The sequence below is a fragment of the Lactuca saligna genome, chromosome 2 (assembly GCF_052625555.1).
Source record: "Lactuca saligna cultivar CGN05327 chromosome 2, ASM5262555v1, whole genome shotgun sequence".
Taxonomy (NCBI): Eukaryota; Viridiplantae; Streptophyta; class Magnoliopsida; order Asterales; family Asteraceae; genus Lactuca; species Lactuca saligna.
The window spans coordinates 52,911,965-52,934,426 of NC_136418.1; the positions used below are offsets into that span (position 1 = coordinate 52,911,965).

The 22,462-nt window shown below is 43.3% G+C and overlaps 1 protein-coding gene across 1 annotated transcript; it reads left to right on the forward strand.

Moving 5' to 3' along the window:
• The first annotated feature begins 19,907 nt into the window (after positions 1-19,907).
• SCL3 (scarecrow-like 3) lies at positions 19,908-22,211 on the forward strand. The gene has a single exon (XM_078979402.1). The coding sequence runs from the start codon at positions 20,743-20,745 to the stop codon at positions 22,081-22,083; it is 1,341 nt and encodes a 446-aa protein (XP_078835528.1). The 5' UTR covers positions 19,908-20,742; the 3' UTR covers positions 22,084-22,211.
• Positions 22,212-22,462: the final 251 nt, after the last annotated feature.

Consider the following 22,462-nt stretch of genomic DNA (forward strand, 5'->3'; position numbering starts at 1 on the left):
CCACTGTAGCGGCCGCGGCAGCCGTCTCCGCGAGAGTCACATAGCGCTCATCAAAATACTCAACCATGGCGGTCTTGATCGACCCAAACAACTCCGGCAACTCGGTCCGGAATAATGCAGCAACCTCATCATGCAGGCTCTTACGAATCCTCGCATCCAACTCGTGCGTACTCATCTGGCCGATAACCACGGGCGGTACTGACCCGTCCGCAACTCCTCCTCCTGTACCCGATCCTGACCCAGATTCGCTTCCAGCATGCCTCGAAATCTCCATACTAAAAATATACTAGAAAACCTCAGACTCTTCCCACTATCCCGGGAACCAACTCTCAACTCAACCCTAGAGGTCATGGTTTCCCTGATACGTGTATGGGTCCTGTGCTTTCAGTAGTACGGGCCCATACTACCTTCCACACCTACCCATATTTGTATGAAGTACTACCACAACACCCTAGCGACAAATGTTCATAGCAAGCGCTCGATCCTCACTCCTAGAGGAACACTGGGAATCTCAACAGAGGAAAACCATAGGCTAGCAGGCATCATAAAATAGGCAACATTATCATGAAATCCTGAAGATCCCTAGCCTAACACTAGCATGTTGTTCTATCAAAGCTCAATAAAACAATTGTCATGAATGGTAATTTGGGGTTACTTACTGGCTCCGTCTGATCGTACCTCCACGTCATCCTTTACTTATTTTTACAAAAAAACCATTTTATTTCCTCTTTTTAAAACCCTCCTCGATTTGAGACTGGAGTCACACGAGTGTTCCTCCAATTCGCTCAAACCAAGGCTCTGATACCAACTTGTAACGACCAAAATTTCGAAACAATTAAAACTTTTTCAAAACAATCCATTTTAATAATGTTGTTACAAAAAGTTTTTCAATACATTATTTAACAGAGTATTTTCCCAGATCCATTTCATAAAACACCAACGCGAGGAACGGCACGATCATGCCTTTGCCTTGCCACAGACTCCTGAGAACCTGAAAACATAAAAACCACAACTGTAAGCTCGAAAGCTTAGTGAGATACCCCAAAAATACCAACCACATCCCTTCCAGGCCACAACCTTCCGGTCCAAAACATATCGCCTTCCGGCCCATAACGTAATGCCTTCCGGCCCATAACACATTGCCTTCCGGCCATAACATATTGCCTTCCGGCCCATAACATATCGCCTTCCGGCCCGCAATGTAAAAGCATATATATATATATATATATCATGATAGAACATAGAACAACCATGCATACCGGGTTACACTCCAAACTAGACAACCATACACATAACATGTAATCATATAACAGTTCACAGTTAGCAAATCGATCAACAGATCACATAACATATCATTACCCTAACCAAGATACCAGCCTAGCCGATCACTAGCATAACATCACCCTACGACTAAGCCAACATAATAATTATGCACATACGCCTTTCCAGGCCATGACCTTCCGGTCCACATCGCATTGCCTTCCGGCCCACAACATGTAATGCCTTCCGGCCCACAACATATAATGCCTTCCAGCCCATAACGTAACGCCTTCCGGCCCATATCCTGCAATATCATACAACAGACAATTACCCGGATTTCCATCCGATAAAAGGGTCGGCCTTGGTGCCTTAAACCCGATAGATATAGTGAGGATAACTCACCTTGAGACTGCCGACTGAACAGATAACTCAAGCTGCTCCGATCACTGATACGATCTCCACCACTAGATAGCCACCAATGCACTGAACTCAAAACCATAATCAATAATTACCAAAGCACCCCTGGAAACCACTGGTCAACCCTTGGTCAAATACTAGGTCAAAGTCAACCCCTGACTGACCCTACTCGCCGAGTCAACCCTATGACTCGCCGAGTTCCCATACTCAAAACTTCACTTAACCCGCGACCTAACTCGCCGAGTCACCCCGAGACTCGCCGAGTCCAACAACTCTGAGTCCACTCGCACATAACTCACTGAGTCATCCCTTGACTCGCCAGTTCTCGACTCAACCAGAAAATATTGGGACTCTTCGACAAGACTCGCCGAGTCCAGGAACAGACTCGCCGAGTCTAAGGCTATCTTCAACCTACTCGCCGAGTTGTTCATCCAACTCATCGAGTTCCAGCTCATCTTCAAGCAACTCGTCGAGTCCACCCATGTGACTCGCCGAGTACCACCAGTCTACATCCAAACAGAAGCGTTCCAGACCATGCAATTGATCCAAAACATAGATCTAGCCTTCTACAACTCATCCATCACGTAGAGTGTCAATCTTTACGTGAATCCATAGAGATCTATGCATTTTGCACATTAGGGCTAACGTTTGGGACAAGATAGCTTCATCCAACACTCAACACAGGGACTTTCCTGCATTCCAACTCTCCTCCATTCCAGATCTGAGGTAGCAGCCTCATATCTAACCTCTAGATTCCAATACCACCCAAGATAAGCCTCCCTCAAACCCCAAAATGAATAAACAAGATAACAACAGCCTAAGAACGAAATATTACCTCAAAAGAACGCCCCAATCTGCAAGGAACTCGAATCCAAACAAAGCCCCTTGCTCCACACCTTCAAACTTCCAAACCTTCTTCAACAAATACTTCTCTAAGCCCCAATCCACTCAATAATGGTGCTTCTCCACGATTTTAGGGTTTCAGGGACTCAAAGGGTGATAAAGAGGCTGGGGAGGAAACATAATGCTCTTTATATAGGGCTCAACCCCGAGAATTAGGGTTTTCTCCACTCAGCGCCTACTCGCCGAGTCCATCTCATTGACTCGCCGAGTCGGCTATTTAACACGCGACCAAGTCGCGACTCTACTCGCCGAGTCCATCCATGGACTCGCCGAGTCACTCTTTCCTAAATTACACTTTTAGCCCTTCCACTCAACCCTTGCTATTTTGGGATGTTACAATGAGGCTTAAAAATCCTGGAGTGGCTCTTACTCACAAGATCAACAACCTTAGGACCAAAACATGGAAAAACACCACCCAAAACTAGATCTAAACTAGAGAGCCATAAAGTTTGAAGCTTTATACCTCCAGAAGGTAGATCAAGATACACAAAGCCTAGATCCAAAAGCTTCAAGCAATCCCACACTTCTCCATAAAGCTCTTTATTCTTCAATGAGAACCAAAATGCATGAACTACCACCAAAAGCTCAAAAAACACACAAATGGGGGTTAGGGTTTCGTTTCTAGGGTTTAATGGGATGGAGGCTGAAGATAGGGATGAGCGTGGGACGGAACCGGTACTGACCCGTACCATTCTTGATTTTCTGAAAACCAAATTTGATTAATAGTTAATCCCGAGTACCGAACCAAATTAAAATCACTGGTACTGGTACTGGTTTTCGGTACTAGTACCGGTACCGGCGGTACCGAATCCCGAATTTTGTGTATTTGGAGTACCAAGTACCGTCCCATATTTTTAAATTCGGTACGGTTCAGTATCGGTACCGGTACGGGATCGGGATTTAGGAAAAACTGCTCATCCCTAGCTGAAGATTTGAGGGTTTGGTGTTGAGTTAAGGAGCTTAAATAGGGTCCAAGACCCTAAATTAGGGTTTGGGTCTGACTGGAGTACATCATGCGTACTCCCAGTACGCCCAAGATAGTCCAAAGGAATCTCGTGACTACCCTGCCTAGTACGCCCTGCGTACTCCTATGTATGCCCCATGTACTAGGCTCAACCCTAATACCACCAAACTTCTGAAGGCCATAAACTCTTCGTTCTATGTCCAATTTGAGGATCCTTATATCCCCATAAAAGGTAACGAGAAGCTATACATTTCTATCAACTCATTGATACCTTATAACATTCCGAACTAAAATCTAAAATTCATAAAAGTTTGTACTGCCAATTTACGGTTATACCCTTAGACTCCAAATCACAACCAAACTCCCAGATCCTTTAACCTACATTACCCACATCTAAAAGTGTCTAAATCCCCCTTTCCTAAAGGCCCTAAACCTTATGGTTTTTGATCCTCGGGTAACAGCCCTGAATTAGGAAACGATTCGGAATAGGGTGTTACACATGGATAACAAGAGCCTTTTGGATTCAGATGCCTTAATGAACATACACCACATTCGTAAGCAGTTTGATGGGAATTTGACATGGTTTAGTCCCCAAGGCATTCCCAATCTCATCCTTCCCAACCTTAAAGTCTCCAACTCCATGCCTCACGATCGAAGTAAATAGAGAATAGCAAGAACCATCACCCAAGAATGAAAAAGCAATTCTTCTAGAGGATGAGATGCACATCAACGATAAGCCTGAGTATAAGCATATGGAATCTATAAAAACAAGCATTAACGCAAGCTTCATCATAAGGATACTACCAACTCCTACCCAATTTCACCGAATGATCTGATCTTCTTTGTGTCTCCAATCAAATCATGGCACAACGAAGTCCATCGCTACCTAAGCACATCAAATAGGCAAGAAGTCCATTGTTTCCTGAGTTCCATGAGATGATCATGAATAGTCTGGTGGTTGTCACCTATACTTTGTTAGGTGACTACATCATTGGTACACTAGTACAATTCCTACACAGTTGGCATACTAGTACCATTTCTACATTTGTGGCATTCTATCATTACCTACATCTTTCATTATACTATAACATGTATTACTACGTTTGGTTACCTAATGTATTATAGTTATAAAATACATATATTTGTAACATTTCGTCTAAAACAAAACATGAATATAAGCTCATATAGAAATTAATTAACTAGATACTTTGTATCTATATGTAAGATGAAAGTAACTATGTACTCACTTGATAAAAGTGGAAAACTGATGATTTTGGCAACGCTTGAATTTGTACTTTCAAAAGACGTAGATGCATAAAGTACTAAGCCTTAGTTTAGTTTCGTAATCCCAATGACTATAATAATTATATGTAGAGACCCATTTTTATCACGAACAGTGAATGTGGAAGTAAGATATCTCGAGATTAATCGTGTGTTTTGGAAGTATGAACACAAAGAACATAATATGAGTTCATAAAAAAGAAGTAAGAACAAGAGAGAATAATCATAATATTGCATGAAGAACATGGTGGGAGAGAAACTCTCCCTAGGTGGGGAGAACCCACCACTTTCTCTCTCTAGAATTACATTGTGAGAAAAGTAGCTCTAACTAAGAAAAGTAAGAATGGCTAGCTTGCTTTAAAAATGACCAACTCTCCCTTTATATAGGAGGGAGAGTATTTACACCATAAATACAATAAAGGGAAAATATAACCTAACTATCACTCATTATTTGTGGAGCATTTACATGCCCCAACATTCTCTCCCTAAATGCTTACAAATGATGAGAGATACAATAAGTGATACAAGGCTATATTACAGTAATCCAACTAGCAAGTGTGGTAATAAAATGAAATCAAGTGCTAAAATATCTCTGAAACTCTGAAGTGTCTGTGAAGTCTGAAACTGGCCATGAATCTCTGAAATGAAGGTCTTCGGCTTCAAAGCACAACCAATGAAGCAGAAAAAAATAAGATCCAAATCTTCAAAGCAGTCATAATCACCCGAAGAAGGAGGTCACCATGAGCAAGTAGAAGATCCAATAAAAGAAACACTTCGGCTTCAAAAGTCTGAAAAACATCTCGAGTTCTTGAATCATAATACACCGAAATTCTTCAAAGAATAACCTGCTAAATATGTGAAGCATCCATACAATGTAGTCCGGATAAAAATAATGTGAGTCCAAAAACATGGTCCAGCGATGCCAAAAATTTGATCCAAGGATCAAAAATAAGTGACACATCACCAAAATAATCTTCGTCATCAACATATCACAAATCCAAACTCGTGAAACCATAAAATCTGAACTAGATGCGAACACAAAATCATCCTGTGGTAGAGTCCGAATAATAAATAATCTGAATCGGAAAACATCAAGTAATGCCAAAAATTTGATCGGTGAAGACCAAAAATAAGTGCCACATCGCATCACTAAATAAATAATCGCCTTCAGAAGTCTTCAAGAATCCAAACTCAAACAATAATAACCAAATCCGGATGATATTCTCTCCCTATTTTTGATAACCAATGACCAGATATCAAAAATCAACAAATCATCGGATGGAGAGTGTCGGATACCAAGAGCTAAGATAAGCTCTCCCTAGATGTATGAAGGGTCTCGATAAGAAACGAGAAAGAGTAAAATAAATACTCTTGCGGTCATGAGAAAGCGGGTGCATTGGTTGCTGAAACTGTGCTGACAAAATCTGTTGTGCCAAAAATATATCAAAATATCAACTGCGGTGCTGGAACACTTGAAGTGGTCTTCAATAGAGAATAAAGTCCACATGCTCAAGACACATAATTTGTCAACCAAAAATCAAGGGCGCCAAGTCATAATATCTCATAAAGTGAAGAATGTGAAACAACATTGTTGATCAATCGTTGTTGCGGTGCAGACATCACAAAAAGATAATATGAAGTCTGACTGTGGTAGGAATATTCTTCCAATAATAATAATAACCGGCATGAAATGAACCAATGTGACAATCCAAGGGTAGGTGGTGGCAAAAATTGGTGTTGAAAAAAAAATTGGTTTTAATAAAAAAAATTGGTTATAATAAAAAAAATGGCTAAATAAAAAAAAATTGGCGTTAAAAAAATAATTGGCTAAATAAAAAAATGGCTGAAAAAAATAATGTAAAAAAAATCTGAATAAAAAAAATCTAGAAAGAAAAAAAAAATAAGGGTTTTTTTTTAAAAAAAATAAGGGAAAAAATGAGGGGAGGGGAGGAAAAAGGAAGGAGGGAAGGAGGGGGGAGGAGGAGGAAGAAGGAGGGGCTGAAGGAAGAAGGAGGAAGGAGGAGAAGGGGGGAAGTCTGGAGGAAGGAGGAGATGGGTGGAGGCTGCTGATGAGAGAGGTTGGATAAGGTGGGAAGTGGTTGCGGTGGGAAGAGTAAGCAGGTGAGTGCGGTGGGGTCTTGGGTGCGGGTCTAGAAGTTGCGGTAGGATGGAGTCTTAGGTGCGGACGAGCTGGTCGCGGATGGAGAAGTGGCTGATGTAGGCGATGCGGTTGCAAGGGACTTCGGATGCGAGCCGGCAGTGGAGTGCCAGAGGGCAAATGAAGGGTTTTGGCTATGGCTGCTCACCGAGGTTGCGGATAGTGACATTGTGGACTTTAGATCTAAGGCTGAGAAGGGCTGCGGGTAGACTTCTAAGGTGACTCCGGTAGGCAGTTTTTGGCTGCGGTTGGAGGGTCCGGAAGGGGCTGAACAGATGACGAAAAATGCTCTTTTTTCATGAAAAATGGTACTGCAAAGGCCATTTATTCATCTTTTAATAAGGGAATCTTTTTATAAAGTATTTAAGTCAACAAGTGGGTCTTAGGAAGGTAAAAGGAAGAGTATACAGGGGGTTTTTAGGGGACAAAAGATGATGGGATTGGACTATGTCACATGGCTTTTGTCTTTTGATGGAGTAAATAGTGGAGTACTCTTTACCCAAAAGAGTAACAAGGACAATATGCTTTATGTAAACAATACATTACGTCCAAACAATTCAAATTGACGATCTACAACAACTAAAAATATGAGAATCAAGAGTTTCATACCTCACAATGATAAAGTTGTTGGAGGATAAAATCTCCAAAAAAAAAATGATTTTCTTCACTTTCTTCAAGAATAATAAGTCCATTAAATTTGTGTCTTCTCATTTCCAAGAACAAATACCTCCTGGAACAATTTCGTCAACATTTTGGAGACCACAAAAATTAATTTCTCTTCCAATTTTTCTTCATTTCTTCAACAGAAAAAACAATAAGAACATGAAGAACATCATTTTTCTAGCAATAATAGAATGATCAGCAGCAGCAACTTTTATTTTTCCTAAGATAGAATCACCCAAAAGATAGAACTAAGAAAGAACATCATAAAAAAATTCGGTTTGCAACCCGAAATTTTTTTTCTTGCAGAAACACGGAAAAATCACAAGATAATCACCGAACGGGAGTCGTTCTGTAACATCCGAAAAACACAACCAATTTAAAATTTTCAAAACAACCCGATATTCATTAAAATGTTTACAAAAAGGTTTTCAATACAAGTCATTTAAGTATTCCCAGAATCACATTGCTACAAAATCATAAGGAGCGGTACGATCGCGCCTTCGCCTTGCCACAGTCTCCTGAAGAACCTGAAAAACATTAAACCACAACTGTAAGCCCGCAAGCTTAGTGAGATACCCCCAAAATACCAAACACGTATACGCCCTTCCAGGCTACGACCTTCCGGTCCAAAACATATAAAACATACATAACATAACAGAACATAGAACAGCCATGCATATCGGGTCTACCGTGTGACTGGTCCGCCGTATCGGGCCTTCAGTCCAACGGATCCATCCTCCGGGTCTAGTCATGTCCTTCGAGTCTACAGTGGGGTTGGTCCGCCCGCATCAGGCCTTCAACCCACCTGGTCCACTCTCTGAGTCTACAGTGTGACTGGTCCGCCCGCATCGGGCATTCAGTCGGCCTGGTCCACTCTCCGAGCCTCGGCACGTCTGGTCCGCCCTCGTGGGGCCTACAGCCTATCCGGACCGCTCGCTGGGCCTTCGGAACAACCGGTCCGCCCTGGGTATCTTGGCCTACAGCACAAAGCAGGACCCGCCTCAACCCATCTCCAGTCCAAACAACCATGTGCACAAAACATACATTCATATAACAGTCATAGTCAACAAACCGAGCAAGTAGATCACATAGCATATCATTACCCTAACCGGGTTACCGACCTAACCGGTCACTAGCATAGCATCACTCTGTATATCGGGAAAACTGACCTTAGCAAGGCCTCCTAGCATGTACCATCCTAGCTACCAGGATGCAGACACATCAAACAATAACATAATAACCATAACCGAATCTCAATACAATAAAGGGCCGGCCTTGGTGCCTTAGACCCTGTTGATATAGTGAGGATAACTCACCTCGAAACTGTCGGCTGAAAAGACAAGATCCCGCTGCTCCAAACTCTGACACGAACTCCTCCACTAAACATCAAAACATACAACTCAATAAATACCCTTAATTACCAAAATACCCCTGGAAGACAACTGGTCAACCACGGACAAGTCAAAGTCAACCCCTGACTGACCCTACTCACCGAGTCAACCCGATGACTCGCCGAGTCACCCCAAGACTCGTCGAGTCCAACAACTCTGAGTCCACTCACACCCAACTCACCGAGTCATCCCTTGACTCACCGATCCATCGACTCAACCAGAAATATTGGGACTTCCTCGACAAGACTCGCCGAGTCCAAATGGACTCGTCAAGTCCAAGGCCATCTTCAACCTACTCGCCGAGTTGTTCTTCCAACTCGTCGAGTCCCAGGCCATCTTCAAGCAACTCGTCAAGTCCACCCATGTGACTCGTCGAGTACCACCGGTCTCCAAAAGATTCCTCAATAGCAGCCAAACTCGAATCCAAGCAAAGCCCTTTGATCCAAGCCACTTCTCCATCTCTTCAAACAACACCTCTCCAAGCTCTAATTTGCTCCACAAATGATCTCTCCACGAATTTAGGGTTTCTGGAACTCAAGGGGGGAATAAGGGAGGCTGTGGAGGGGTATAATGCTCTTTATATAGGGCTCAACCCCGAAAATTAGGGTTTTCTCCATACAGCACCTACTCGCCAAGTCCATCCTTGGGACTCGCCGAGTAGGCCACTTGACACGCGACCATGACCACGACCTGACTCATCGAGTCTATCCATGGACTCGCCGAGTCATCCTCTAAAACTTACACTTTTAGCCCTTCAACTCTACTCTTGCGATTCCGGGATGTTACAATTCTCCCCCACTTAAATTAGGCTTCATCCTCGAAACCTACCGCATCTCATCTTCAAATTACTTCCCACGACGCGCCACTTGACCTTGACCGAACCAAGTCCCTCAAGGTACAACCATAGAACTAGAAGCTCACTTTCTCCTTCCATACGGTGTCCCCACCACCTACTCAAACCGGGCACCAACTGTACCCTCCGATAACCACACTCGACAATCGAGAATTTCCTATGATGCCTTACTGCTCCAATTCTCATCTTTCACTTGACCCATATGGCTATAACGCCACGAACCATCGGATCCCCGATCCGAATTCCACTCTATCCATCCCATGACGACCGAAAGACCCATTCTTCCATTTCGGAGCAACTCCCCCGAGTTCTCCTCTCGCAATCACACACACATGCTGATCTAGCTCTAGCACCCTCAAGTTTGGAAAACCTGATACACTGACGATATCCTCAAACATCCTTCCAGGATGAACCGCTAAAACATAGCCAAAACCCTGATCAGAATCTCACTGAGAGTCCAAGACTCTCTCTCTACGTCCCTTCCGAACCCCTCTCCCTGGTTCTACGCCTGCGGTATTCCCTCCGCGCCCTGAGCAAACATATCAAGTCGAATGAGCTTTTATTCCACCGCCGCAACACACTACTCAAAGACCATCGACGGACCACTCCAATCATAACTCTACACTTCCGCTTTCACTTCCGTGAATTCGCACTCCCTTTTCGGAATTCCATTCCTCCCTCTTTCCTTACCAAGGAAACCACTCGTCCGCCCAGTCACCATGACAGGCACCATGGTGCTCATCCCACGCTACATTACCTCTTTAAAACGTACCCAATATCCATGCATCACCACTACTCTGACTCTCATCACAAGGACTCTCAAGCCCATGCACTACCTTCACTGCTCAAGATCGTTACCAAGGGCCAGACCTCCCAATGTAATCACACTGCAACATACGCAACCCATAACCTCAATCCGATCCAACAATACTCGCAGAGTCTTCAGCATGACTGGACCGCCTCCCCAGGCCTTCAGCCAATCTGGACCACTCTCAGAACCTTCAGCCAATCTGACTGGACCGTCCTCCGAGCCTTCGGTCTGACTGGTACGCCTACCGGCCTTCAGTCTATCCGGACCGCTCAACTAGCATTCATCACTCCGAACCATCCCTTCGGGAAATCCTCCCGTGCGTACCGTTCTAGCCTTCTAGGGGTTCCGAACTTTATCCCCATCATACATACTCGATCCCGGCCTGCTCCCATGCCTTCCTCAATCAATTGCTCTAGGTCTGTATTCCGCCCCGCACGCCTGTTACTCACCCATACGAGCCTGCTCTCTACTGATAGAAATACCTCTGAATTCCCCAAGCAGCTAAACAACCTCTCAGGCCCAACGATCATCCGGAGAATTTCCAATTCTCCCCCACTTAGGACACTGACAGTTAGTCACCGGTCACCATCACCGATCTCCCCAAGCAACCTTGCAGGAATCAACACATGCACTCAAAATGTTTTCACCAGCACCAACAAGTTTCATACAAATCACGTTCCCACGCTGCACAACCCGCTCGAAAGGAACCCAATCTTCAACTAACCATTCCTCAGACTGCAGAATCTAACTGGCCTTCAACCAACACCGCATCCGCCACCAATCCTCACAAAGATAATCAACGATAGCTCGACGTACTAATCCATAACCATAACGATCCTTCAGGGAACAAAAGATACTAAAATGAAATCTCGATCACAACTCGCCAAACCCTCAAGGAACAACGGATACCACACGAAAATCCGAAACGCAATTCCATAACCAACTAACGAAACCAACAGATAACAATACTCCACAAGAATCATAAATAATCAACACATCAGAAAGAAACATACCCGCAGCAACAAGTTGAAAAACACGACCCTAAGCCCTTGGGGGCTCCGCTCCACCCTGATCTCCACCTATGATCCTCAACGTAGCCGGTGCTGGAGCCTGCACCGGTCCTGCAGCAAGCCGTGGACAGTTGACCTTCAAATGTCCAACCTGATGACAATGATAGCATATCCTCAAATCCCGAACCGGCACTGACTGCCGACAATCCCTCGCATAGTGTCCCTCCTTTCCGCACTTGCGGCATGCTCCACCGAACCGACAAACCCCGGCATGACCCCTTCCACACTTTCCACATACGTGGCCACCCTGATCTCCCATCCTGGAATCAACGATCTTAGACCGTTTCGTCGCCGGCTGCGACTGAACCGGAGCTTGCCTCAGCTCACGCATCTGTAACTCAATCTCTAACTCACGCCGCCTGACAGCCTCCTGCAACTCCAGCAAAGTCTCGCACCTCTGCGCAGACACAAACTGTCTGATATCCCTCTTTAGCATACTCAGATACCGGGACATCTGAGCCTGCTCCGAAGCGAACTCAGGGCAAAACATCGCCCTCTCAGTAAACATCCTGGTGATTTCCGTCACCGATTTCGAATCCTGTTTCAGCTCCAAGAACTCCTGAGCCAACCTCTCCCTCTCGACCTGCAGAACATAACGAGTGCTGAACATCTCTCTGAACCGATCCCATCAAATCGCAGCCCTCTGCGCATCCGAGTACGACCCCGTGGTCAATCTCCACCAATCCTTTGCTCCGAGCCTCAACAGGTTCAAAGCACACCTCACCCTCTGATCAGCAGGGCATGAACACGTGAAGAAACATCCCTCCACATCTGATAACCATCTCATAGCAACGATCGGATCCTGAACTCCATCAAAAGTGGGAGGCTTCGTATTATCGAAGTCCCGATACTGAAAACCTCTACTGGCTCCTCCCCTGCCGCTGCTACTGTTGCGGTAGCCGCCGCGGCAGCCGTCTCCGTGAGAGCCGCATAGCGCTCATCAAAATACTCCACCATGGCGGTCTTGATCGACCCAAACAACTCTGGCAGCTCAGCCCGAAACAATGCAGCAACCTCATCATGCAGGATCTAACGAATCCTCGTATCCAACTCGTGCGTACTCATCTGACTGACAACCTCTGGCTATACAGACCCACCCGGAACTCCCTCTCCTGCTCCTGATCCTGACCCGGATCCACTCCCAGCGTGCCCTGAAATCTCCATACTGAAAATAAAACACCAAATCTCATACCTATTCCACTATCCCGGGAACCAGCTCTCATCCCAACCCTAGAGGTCATGGTTTCCCTGATACGCGTATGAGTTCGTGCTTTCAGTAGTACGGGCCCATACTACCTTCCACACCAACCCATATTTGTATGAAGTACTCCCACAATACCCTAGCGACACACATAACAACGCTTTATCCTCACAACTAGAGGAACACTAGAAATCTCTCACAAGGAACCCTAGGCTAGCAGGCATCATAAATCAGGCAACTCATCAATAAATCTTGAAGATCCCTAGCCTAACTCTAGTATGCTGTTCTATCAAAGCTCAATAAAACAATTGTCATGTATGGTATTTTGGGGTTACTTACTGGCTCCGGCTGATCGTACCTCCGCGTCCTCCTTTACTCATTTTGAAAACCATTTTAAATTCTCTTTTTGAAAACTCTCCTCAATTTGAGACTGGAGTCACACAAGTGTTCCTCCAATTCGCTCAAACCAAGGGTCTAATACCAACTTGTAACATCCGAAAAACACAACCAATTTAAAATTTTCAAAACAACCCGATTTTCATTAAAATGTTTACAAAAAGGTTTTCAATACAAGTCATTTAAGTATTCCCAGAATCACATTGCTACAAAATCATGAGGAGCGGTACGATCGCGCCTTCGCCTTGCCACAGTCTCTTGAAGAACCTGAAAAACATTAAACCACAACGGTAAGCCCGAAAGCTTAGTGAGATAGCCCCAAAATAACAACCACGTATACGCCCTTCCAGGCTACGACCTTCCGGTCCAAAACATATAAAACATACATAACATAATAGAACATAAAACAGCCATGCATATCGGGTCTACCGTGTGACTGGTCCGCCGTATCGGGCCTTCAGTCCAACGGATCCATCCTCCGGGTCTAGTCATGTCCTTCGAGTCTACAGTGGGGTTGGTCCGCCCGCATCAGGCCTTCAACCCACCTGGTCCACTCTCTGAGTCTACAGTGTGACTGGTCCGCCCGCATCGGGCCTTCAGTCGGCCTGGTCCACTCTCCGAGCCTCGGCACGTCTGGTCCGCCCTCGTGGGGCCTACAGCCTATCCAGACCGCTCGCTGGGCCTTCGGAACAACTGGTCCGCCCTGGGTATCTTGGCCTACAGCACAAAGCAGGACCCACCTCAACCCATCTCCAGTCCAAACAACCATGTGCACAAAACATACATTCATATAACAGTCATAGTCAACAAACCGAGCAAGCAGATCACATAGCATATCATTACCCTAACCGGGTTACCGACCTAACCGGTCACTAGCATAGCATCACTCTGTATATCGGGAAAACTGACCTTAGCAAGGCCTCCTAGCATGTACCATCCTAGCTACCAGTATGCAGACACATCAAACAATAACATAATAACCATAACCGAATCTCAATACAATAAAGGGCCGGCCTTGGTGCCTTAGACCCTGTTGATATAGTGAGGATAACTCACCTCGAAACTGTCGGCTGAAAAGATAAGATCCCGCTGCTCCGAACTCTGACACGAACTCCTCCACTAAACATCAAAACATATAACTCAATAAATACCCTTAATTACCAAAATACCCCTGGAAGACAACTGGTCAACCACGGACAAGTCAAAGTCAACCCCTGACTGACCCTACTCGCCGAGTCAACCCGATGACTCGCCGAGTCCATATGCTCAGAACTTCCTTCAATCAGCGACCCAACTCGCCGAGTCACCCCAAGACTCGTCGAGTCCAACAACTCTGAGTCCACTCGCACCCAACTCACCGAGTCATCCCTTGACTCACCAATCCATCGAATCAACCAGAAATATTGGGACTTCCTCGACAAGACTCGCCGAGTCCAAATGGACTCGTCGAGTCCAAGGCCATCTTCAACCTACTCGCCGAGTTGTTCTTCCAACTCGTCGAGTCCCAGGCCATCTTCAAGCAACTCGTTGAGTCCACCCATGTGACTCGTCGAGTACCACCGGTCTCCAAAAGATGCCTCAATAGCAGCCAAACTCGAATCCAAGCAAAGCCCTTTGATCCAAGCCACTTCTCCTTCAAGATCTCTTCAAAAAACACCTCTCCAAGCTCTAATTTGCTCCACAAATGATCTCTCCACGAATTTTGGGTTTCTGGAACTCAAGGGGGGAATAAGAGAGGCTGTGGAGGGGTATAATGCTCTTTATATAGGGCTCAACCCCGAAAATTAGGGTTTTCTCCATACAGCACCTACTCGCTGAGTCCATCCTTGGGACTCGCCGAGTAGGCCACTTGACACGCGACCATGACCGCGACCTGACTCGTCGAGTCTATCCATGGACTCGCCGAGTCATCCTCTAAAATTTACACTTTTAGCCCTTCAACTCTACTCTTGCGATTCCGGGATGTTACACGTTCCCTTGAACTAATCGTGAGATCTTCAAGGTACGGCTCTGATACCAATTGTAGAGACCCATTTTTCTAACGAACGGTGAATGCAGAAGTAAGATATCTCAAGATTAATCGTGTTTTTGGAAGTATGAACACGAACAACATAATATGAGTTCATAAAAAAGAAGTAAGAACAAGAGAGAATAATCATAATATTGTATGAAGAACATGGTGGGAGAGAAACTCTCCCTAGGTGGGGAGAACCCACCACTTTCTCTCTCTAGAATTACATTATGAGAAAATTAACTCTAACTAAGAAAAGTAAGAATGGCTAGCTTGCTTTAAAAATGACCAACTCTCCCTTTTATATAGGAGGGAGAGTATTTACACCATAAATACAATAAAGGGAAAATATAACCTAACTATCACTCATTATTTGTGGAGCATTTACATGCCCCAACATTATAGTTTAGATTCCTCACTAATCATAATGTCTACATCAAGATCTATCAAGTAAGGATAAGCCAAACAAGACAGCTAGGAGGCAAGACCAATGGACCATTTCAGCGTATAGCCTTTCTGAAATCCAACAACCAAACCAATGTTGCCATTATAGACACCTCTCCCATAAGTAGATAAATAACTATAATAACAAGAAATTACTGATAAATCTTATTTATAGGTTTATAATAACAATTTATGACTATAAATATAAGTTACACTGAAAAGACTAGAGTGTAGCTTAACTTACAGATCTTTTCCGAACAGAAGTCTGGTAATTACACTTGGCAAAGCTTCTAGTTGATAGCTACTATTACTTCAATGGTCGCAAGAATTCACCGAAGACTAAAACTATGGTTTTCTCAGGCTAAGTGGACAAGAGATCCGAGATAGAATGATGGGAGGAGTGTGAGGAAAGTATGAGCAGCAAGTCTGATGTGCACGTCGCGCACTTTGAGTACGTTGCTCCTCTCACTTGCTGACACGTTTCGGGCATTGATAGGTGTGATGTGGAAAGTTCTAGAAGATGCACATTGTGCTCTTTGTGTGCGGGGTGCATCTCGTGAAACTTCAAAAATTCATAACTCCTTCATACGAACTTCGTTTCTGGTGTTCTTCATATCCACGTGCATGAAACATCCCAAAAATACAAACCAAAAACAAATTGTTTGAAACATTATCAAACCATAACATCCGAATATCATATAAGAAAACCATAAGTCATGTATCTTAAAATGTCATAAAATATGTCTCATATCAAAATTGATGTCAAGATCATGTCAAAAATATCAGAGTCTAACTCCCAGGCTGAAACTGTGGTGAGTGCCATGCTATCAACTCGAGCCCTTCCCCTTGCTAGCTGAGGTACCTGAAATCAAACTGAAACTGTAAGCACGAAGCTTAGTGACCTCCCCTAAACTACCACATACCATACAATAACACATATAGCACATACTGGGCCTTGCCCACTGCATCGGACCGAAGTCCGGAACTGACTAGGGCCTTGCCAACTACATCGGACCAAAGTCCGGAACTGACTAGGGCCTTGCCCACTACATCAGACCGAATTCCGGAACTGACTTGGGTCGTGCCCACTGCATCGGACCGAAGTCCGGAACTAACTAAGGCCTTGCCCACTACATCGGACCGAAGTCCGGAACTAACTAGGGCCTTGCCTACTGCATTGGACCGAGGTTTGGAACTAACTGAACATAGCATAACATATATCATAAAACATATACTGCATACTGCATCGGGCCGTAGTTTGGAACTCACGACACATAAACATGCCTGAATCACAAAGACATCAAGCATACTGAACTACTGTTCGGGACCACCTCGACATCGGACCACAGTTCGGAACTACTGCTAACTAAACAGGCTGATATTGTGACCTTAGACTCGTTCCTACTAGAAGAAAACTCACCTCGTAGGGCTGACTACTGAAGTGTTGCTCGGGAAACGTCTGATTGCTGCTCCGGTAACTCCTCGGCTACAATTCCCATAAAGACACTTAATCAAATACTTATAACTAATCTTAGGGTAAAGTGATTATTTTAACCCTTAGTCAAAATCAACACCCTAGTTAAAGTTAACATCCAATTGACCTGACTCGCCGAGTTTGACCGCCAACTCGTTGAGTCCCTATCCTTTCGTCCAGTTCCTGCCTGATCCAACCCACCGAGTTTAGTGAAGACTCGGCGAGCTTCCCTACTATAATGGCATCGAGTCATCCTTCATCCGACTCGCCGAGTTATATGAACAACTCGTCGAGTTCACCTTCATCATATGAACTTGTCCAAACTATGACTCGCCGAGTTGTATGAACAACTCGTCGAGTCTGTTATTGAGGGTAAGAAGATTGCCTTGGAGTCATCGAGTCCCTTTACTTCCATATCCTTTTCCTAACTCACTGAGTCCTTTCCACTCACTGGTTTAACTATAACTTTCAGATTGGGAAACAATTGGGGTTAGCGATCCGACTCGTCGAGTCCTGTGTATGTCTTCACTATACAATCGACTTCAATCGATTTTAGTGCACCCAATTTGTGGATTTGGGCTTCTAGGGCTGGTTTTACACATAAAGTTGCCAACTTTACGTACATGCACAAGGGTAGGAAGCTAAAACACCAAATTAAGCTAGAAATGGGAACATAGGGTTTGAAACAAGGCCTAGATGGCATAAAGGTAGCTACTTTGAGTTCCTGGAGCTCAATAATATCCAGATCTATGGTTAATTATCCTAAGAGAGCTCAAATCTCGGGTTTGGACCTTGAGATGTCCCAAAAGTAGTAAAAACAAGCATATATGAAGATCTAGTAGAAAGATAAGCAAGGTAAGGGCTTTATTACCAGAAGGTGTAGTAAATGAGGACTAGATTCTGGATCTCCTTCTTCTCCTTTAGACATTCTCTCCTTCCTTCTCTTCTACAACTCCAAAATTGCACACAAAACACTCTAATTAGAAAGGAATCACTCAAACTCAACAATGGAGGGCTAGGGTTTACAGGGGAAACATTCTAAAGATGTTCGAGGCTAGAATGGAGCTATAATGACATTTAAATAGGGTGCAAACCCTTAAAATTAGGGTTTCTTCCAGGTTGGCGGACTCGCCGAGTCGGGAATACAAACTCGCCGAGTCGCCACGCTAAATCCACGTGCAGACTCGCTGCTACTCGACGAGTTAGGGCTACAGACTCGTCGAGTAGCTTCTAAAACAAGGAGAATATTAAATAAAAACTTCACTTTTTACGATACACAAAGTCATGCCGGTTTAATCGTGAAACTTCAAAGAAGCATAACTTCTTTATACAAAGTTGGATTTTGGTGTTCTTTATATGTACAAAATCTTTGTCACATATACTATGAATTTGGTTAAGATTACTTTTCCTAAATAATCTTCTATTATAAATTCATTTTTTTTAACGTTTATTATCTTTAAATTGACTAACCTGAATCTGTGGGTGTTACATAACAACATTTTCGTTTGCAATCTACGATTTCATCACCCGTCTCTAATTTCACCATAATCACATAAATTAACAGTTAAGGGGATATGATTACTTTAAATTTCTAATTAGTAGATCTAGATACTTAATATCCATGAATCTAGCTCCAATCTAAATTCAAGATCACCAATTTCACTTTCCCGTACTCTGTGATACGTATGAGTGAAAAATAATGAAACAAAACCTGGCTTAAGACATTAAGTACAACATCTACACTGAGTCGACAAATATGTGTCGCATGCATATCTTTTACGTGTCTTGTGCGAGTTAGTTGCATTGTATTCCAATCTATGTCCGTCGTGTTCTCTTTCAATCATAATATTGTACTTATAGCATCTCGCGTCACTTCTACATTATGTGTCGTGTTTAGTAAAGTATGTTGCCACCCTTAAATTAGCAATGTACACGCCCAATAAACTCTATGTGTCGCATTTACTAATAGTACACATAACACCCTCCTTCTCCCGATCAAAATGTTGATCTTGCAACATGTCGTGCAATCCTCATGTACGCGTCGCGTGTTTGACATAAAATAATACTCAATGTTTATACTACATTCTCTTAATGATTGTGCACTCACGCACATCTAACACACGCACTGAAGCAAGGTTCACGTTTCATTCCTCTTACTTGTCCTAGAGGCAAGCTACACCAGAGTTAGAGTTAGAGTTAGAGTTAGAAATATGGAAGGAGGGAGAGTTTTATAATAAATGAGATGTTGAATGGGTATAAAGACCAAATTATCCTCATGTGCCATGCACATGAGGGGTATTGACGGTAAGAAACTATCGATGATTAGTTCGAAGGACTAAATGTGCTTATTTAGTTTGAAATATGAACCAAACTTATAACAATGGTGATACCTAGACCAAAAGTGTCATATTGAGAAAACCACATGGACGAAAGGCGTAATTCATTCTTAATATTATTATAAGATTAAGGTGGCATGAGGTTTCTTCTTGTATCCTTGATTCTCTATCCACCTTAAGTGAAGACAAATTTTGGCAAAAAGCACTTTTGGAATAGAGGAGAAAGACAAAGTGCTTTTCTTTTATTCAAATTAGGTGAAAATAAAACAGGACACTGTTCTTCACAAAATTCACATATTCTCCTGCAACACTAAGCGACACAAAATCGGTGAAGATAAAAACAAATCTCACGCCATTTGTCTCCTATCTCTCTTTTATTCACACTGCATCTTTGAACCAAAGAACAAACCGCCTGACTGACTAGCTTTTAATTCATTGAAATCCCAACTGTTCCTCACTTTCTCTCTCTACAAAATCTCCCAAAATTCTTATTTAATGTTGTTATCTGAGTTCAATTGAGGGGATTGCTTCGAGATTTTGAGGTGGGTTTTTGATGAATTTCAGAACCCAGTAAAGAATTTTTGTTCTTTTGGTTGTTGTAGGTTTTAACTCAACCCCCAACTGTTCGTCCTTACTTTCTCCATCTAGAAACCCCTAAACTCACTTCAAGGCCCTTATATTCTTCCAATTCAGAGTGGTTTCATGAGATTCGAATTGGGGTTTTCATGAATTTCAGAAACCCAGTAAGGAATTGCTCTTCGCTTGATTGTTCCAGCTTCTAATTCCTCCCGCAAAGTCATTTACACGACAACCCGTGATTGAATTGAGGGAATTTTCATGGGATTTGAAAGGGGTATTTGATACAAGCAATTACCTGTTCTTTCGATTTCTTGGGTAGTTCTTCTCCACGAAAACTCTCCCTGGTACTACTCTTTCTCTCTTCTTTTTCTTCCGAGTTATTTCTCTGTTCTAATCCCCCAAAACCCCATCCATTATCTGTAACTTAAACCAATTTAGCTTCACTTGTTCTTAGAATTGAATTCTAGTTTCAAACAGAACCCAACATCCAATTTCTGAGAAACAAAAAACAAGATTCATATAGAAATCCAATGTTTCAAGATGATGGGTCATCATCTGTGACTTCAACACCCGTCCAAACCTTCCCATCAATGTCAATCTCACCTCTCACAGGATCGCCATATCCATGGCTCAAAGAACTCAAATCAGAAGAACGAGGTTTATGCCTAATCCATCTACTCCTCACTTGTGCAAAACACGTAGCTTCAGGAAACTTCGAACATGCCAACATCGCTCTCGACCAAATCTCCCATCTCTCCTCCCCAGAAGGCGACACAATGCAAAGAATCGCTTCATATTTCGCAGAAGCACTCGCGAATCGAATCCTCAAAACATGGCCAGGAATCTACAAAGCTCTTCATTCCACCAAAATCCCATTCGCATCCGACAACATTTTGGTTCGAAAAATGTTCTTCGAATACTTCCCTTATCTAAAAGTAGCATTCGTTATCACTAACCAAGTGATAATCGAAGCTATGGAGGGCGAAAAGATCGTTCACGTGATCGATCTTAACGCCTCCGAGCCCACTCAGTGGCGTGCGCTCTTACGTGACCTGAGCGCACGCCCTGAGGGCCCACCACATCTACGCATCACCGGGGTCCACCAACAAAAAGAAGTTCTAGACCAAATGGCGCGTATTTTAATCGAAGAAGCCGAAAAACTCGACATCCCATTTCAATTCAACCCCATTTTGAGCAAAATCGAAAATCTTGATTTCGAGAAACTAAATGTGAAAACGGGCGAAGCTTTAGCGATTAGCTCGGTTCTTCAACTCCATTCTTTATTAGCACCCGAGGAAGTAACACCAACAACCAAGGACACAAACGGAATTTCACAAAAGGATTTGGGAAACGGGTATAGCCCAAGTCAAGACACGGCTTCATCTTCACCATTTTCGAGCTCAAAAATCGACTCGTTTTTAAATAGTTTACGTGGGTTATCACCTAAAGTCATGATTGTAGCCGAACAAGATTCGAATCACAACAAATCGTCTCTCATGGAACGCCTTTCAGAATCTTTATACTTTTATGCGGCTTTGTTTGATTGTTTGGAGTCTACATTACCAAGAACATCAATGGAGAGATTGAAAGTTGAAAAGATGTTGTTTGGAGAAGAGATCAAGAATATTATAGCATGTGAAGGGAGTGAGAGAAAAGAGAGACATGAAAAGCTTGATAAATGGGTTCAAAGGCTTGATTTGAGTGGATTTGGGTGTGTGCCTTTGAGTTATTACGCTTTGTTGCAAGCTAGAAGATTGGTTCAAGGGTATAGTTGTGATGGGTGTCGGATTAAAGAAGAGAATGGGTGTGTGGTTATGTGTTGGCAAGATAGGCCACTTTTTTCGGTTTCTGCGTGGAAGTGTAGAAGGTGAAATATGTTGGGATTTAGATTTGGTTTTGTTATTGTGATGTTTTTTTTTTTTTGGTTGTGTTTCCCTTTTTGTTTTTGGTGTATGGGGGATGATTTAGATATGGATAGTTGTTGGTTTTAAATAGTGAATCTAATGTTGTTAGTGATTTACATAACAGAATGAATGCTTTCAGAAGCTTTGCTTCATGATGCTTGAGTTAATGGCGTATGAAAGGTTATTGTGTTGGGTTGATGATATTTAATGAAGTGGTTGGATCATGTTAAAATATTTGGTAGCTATTTAATATGACTTGGCAATATGATTTGCTGTAATCCAGTAGCATAATGAGAAGAGGCTGTTGTAACTTGGAAGCCTATAAATCTATAATGGAAGCCTAGGA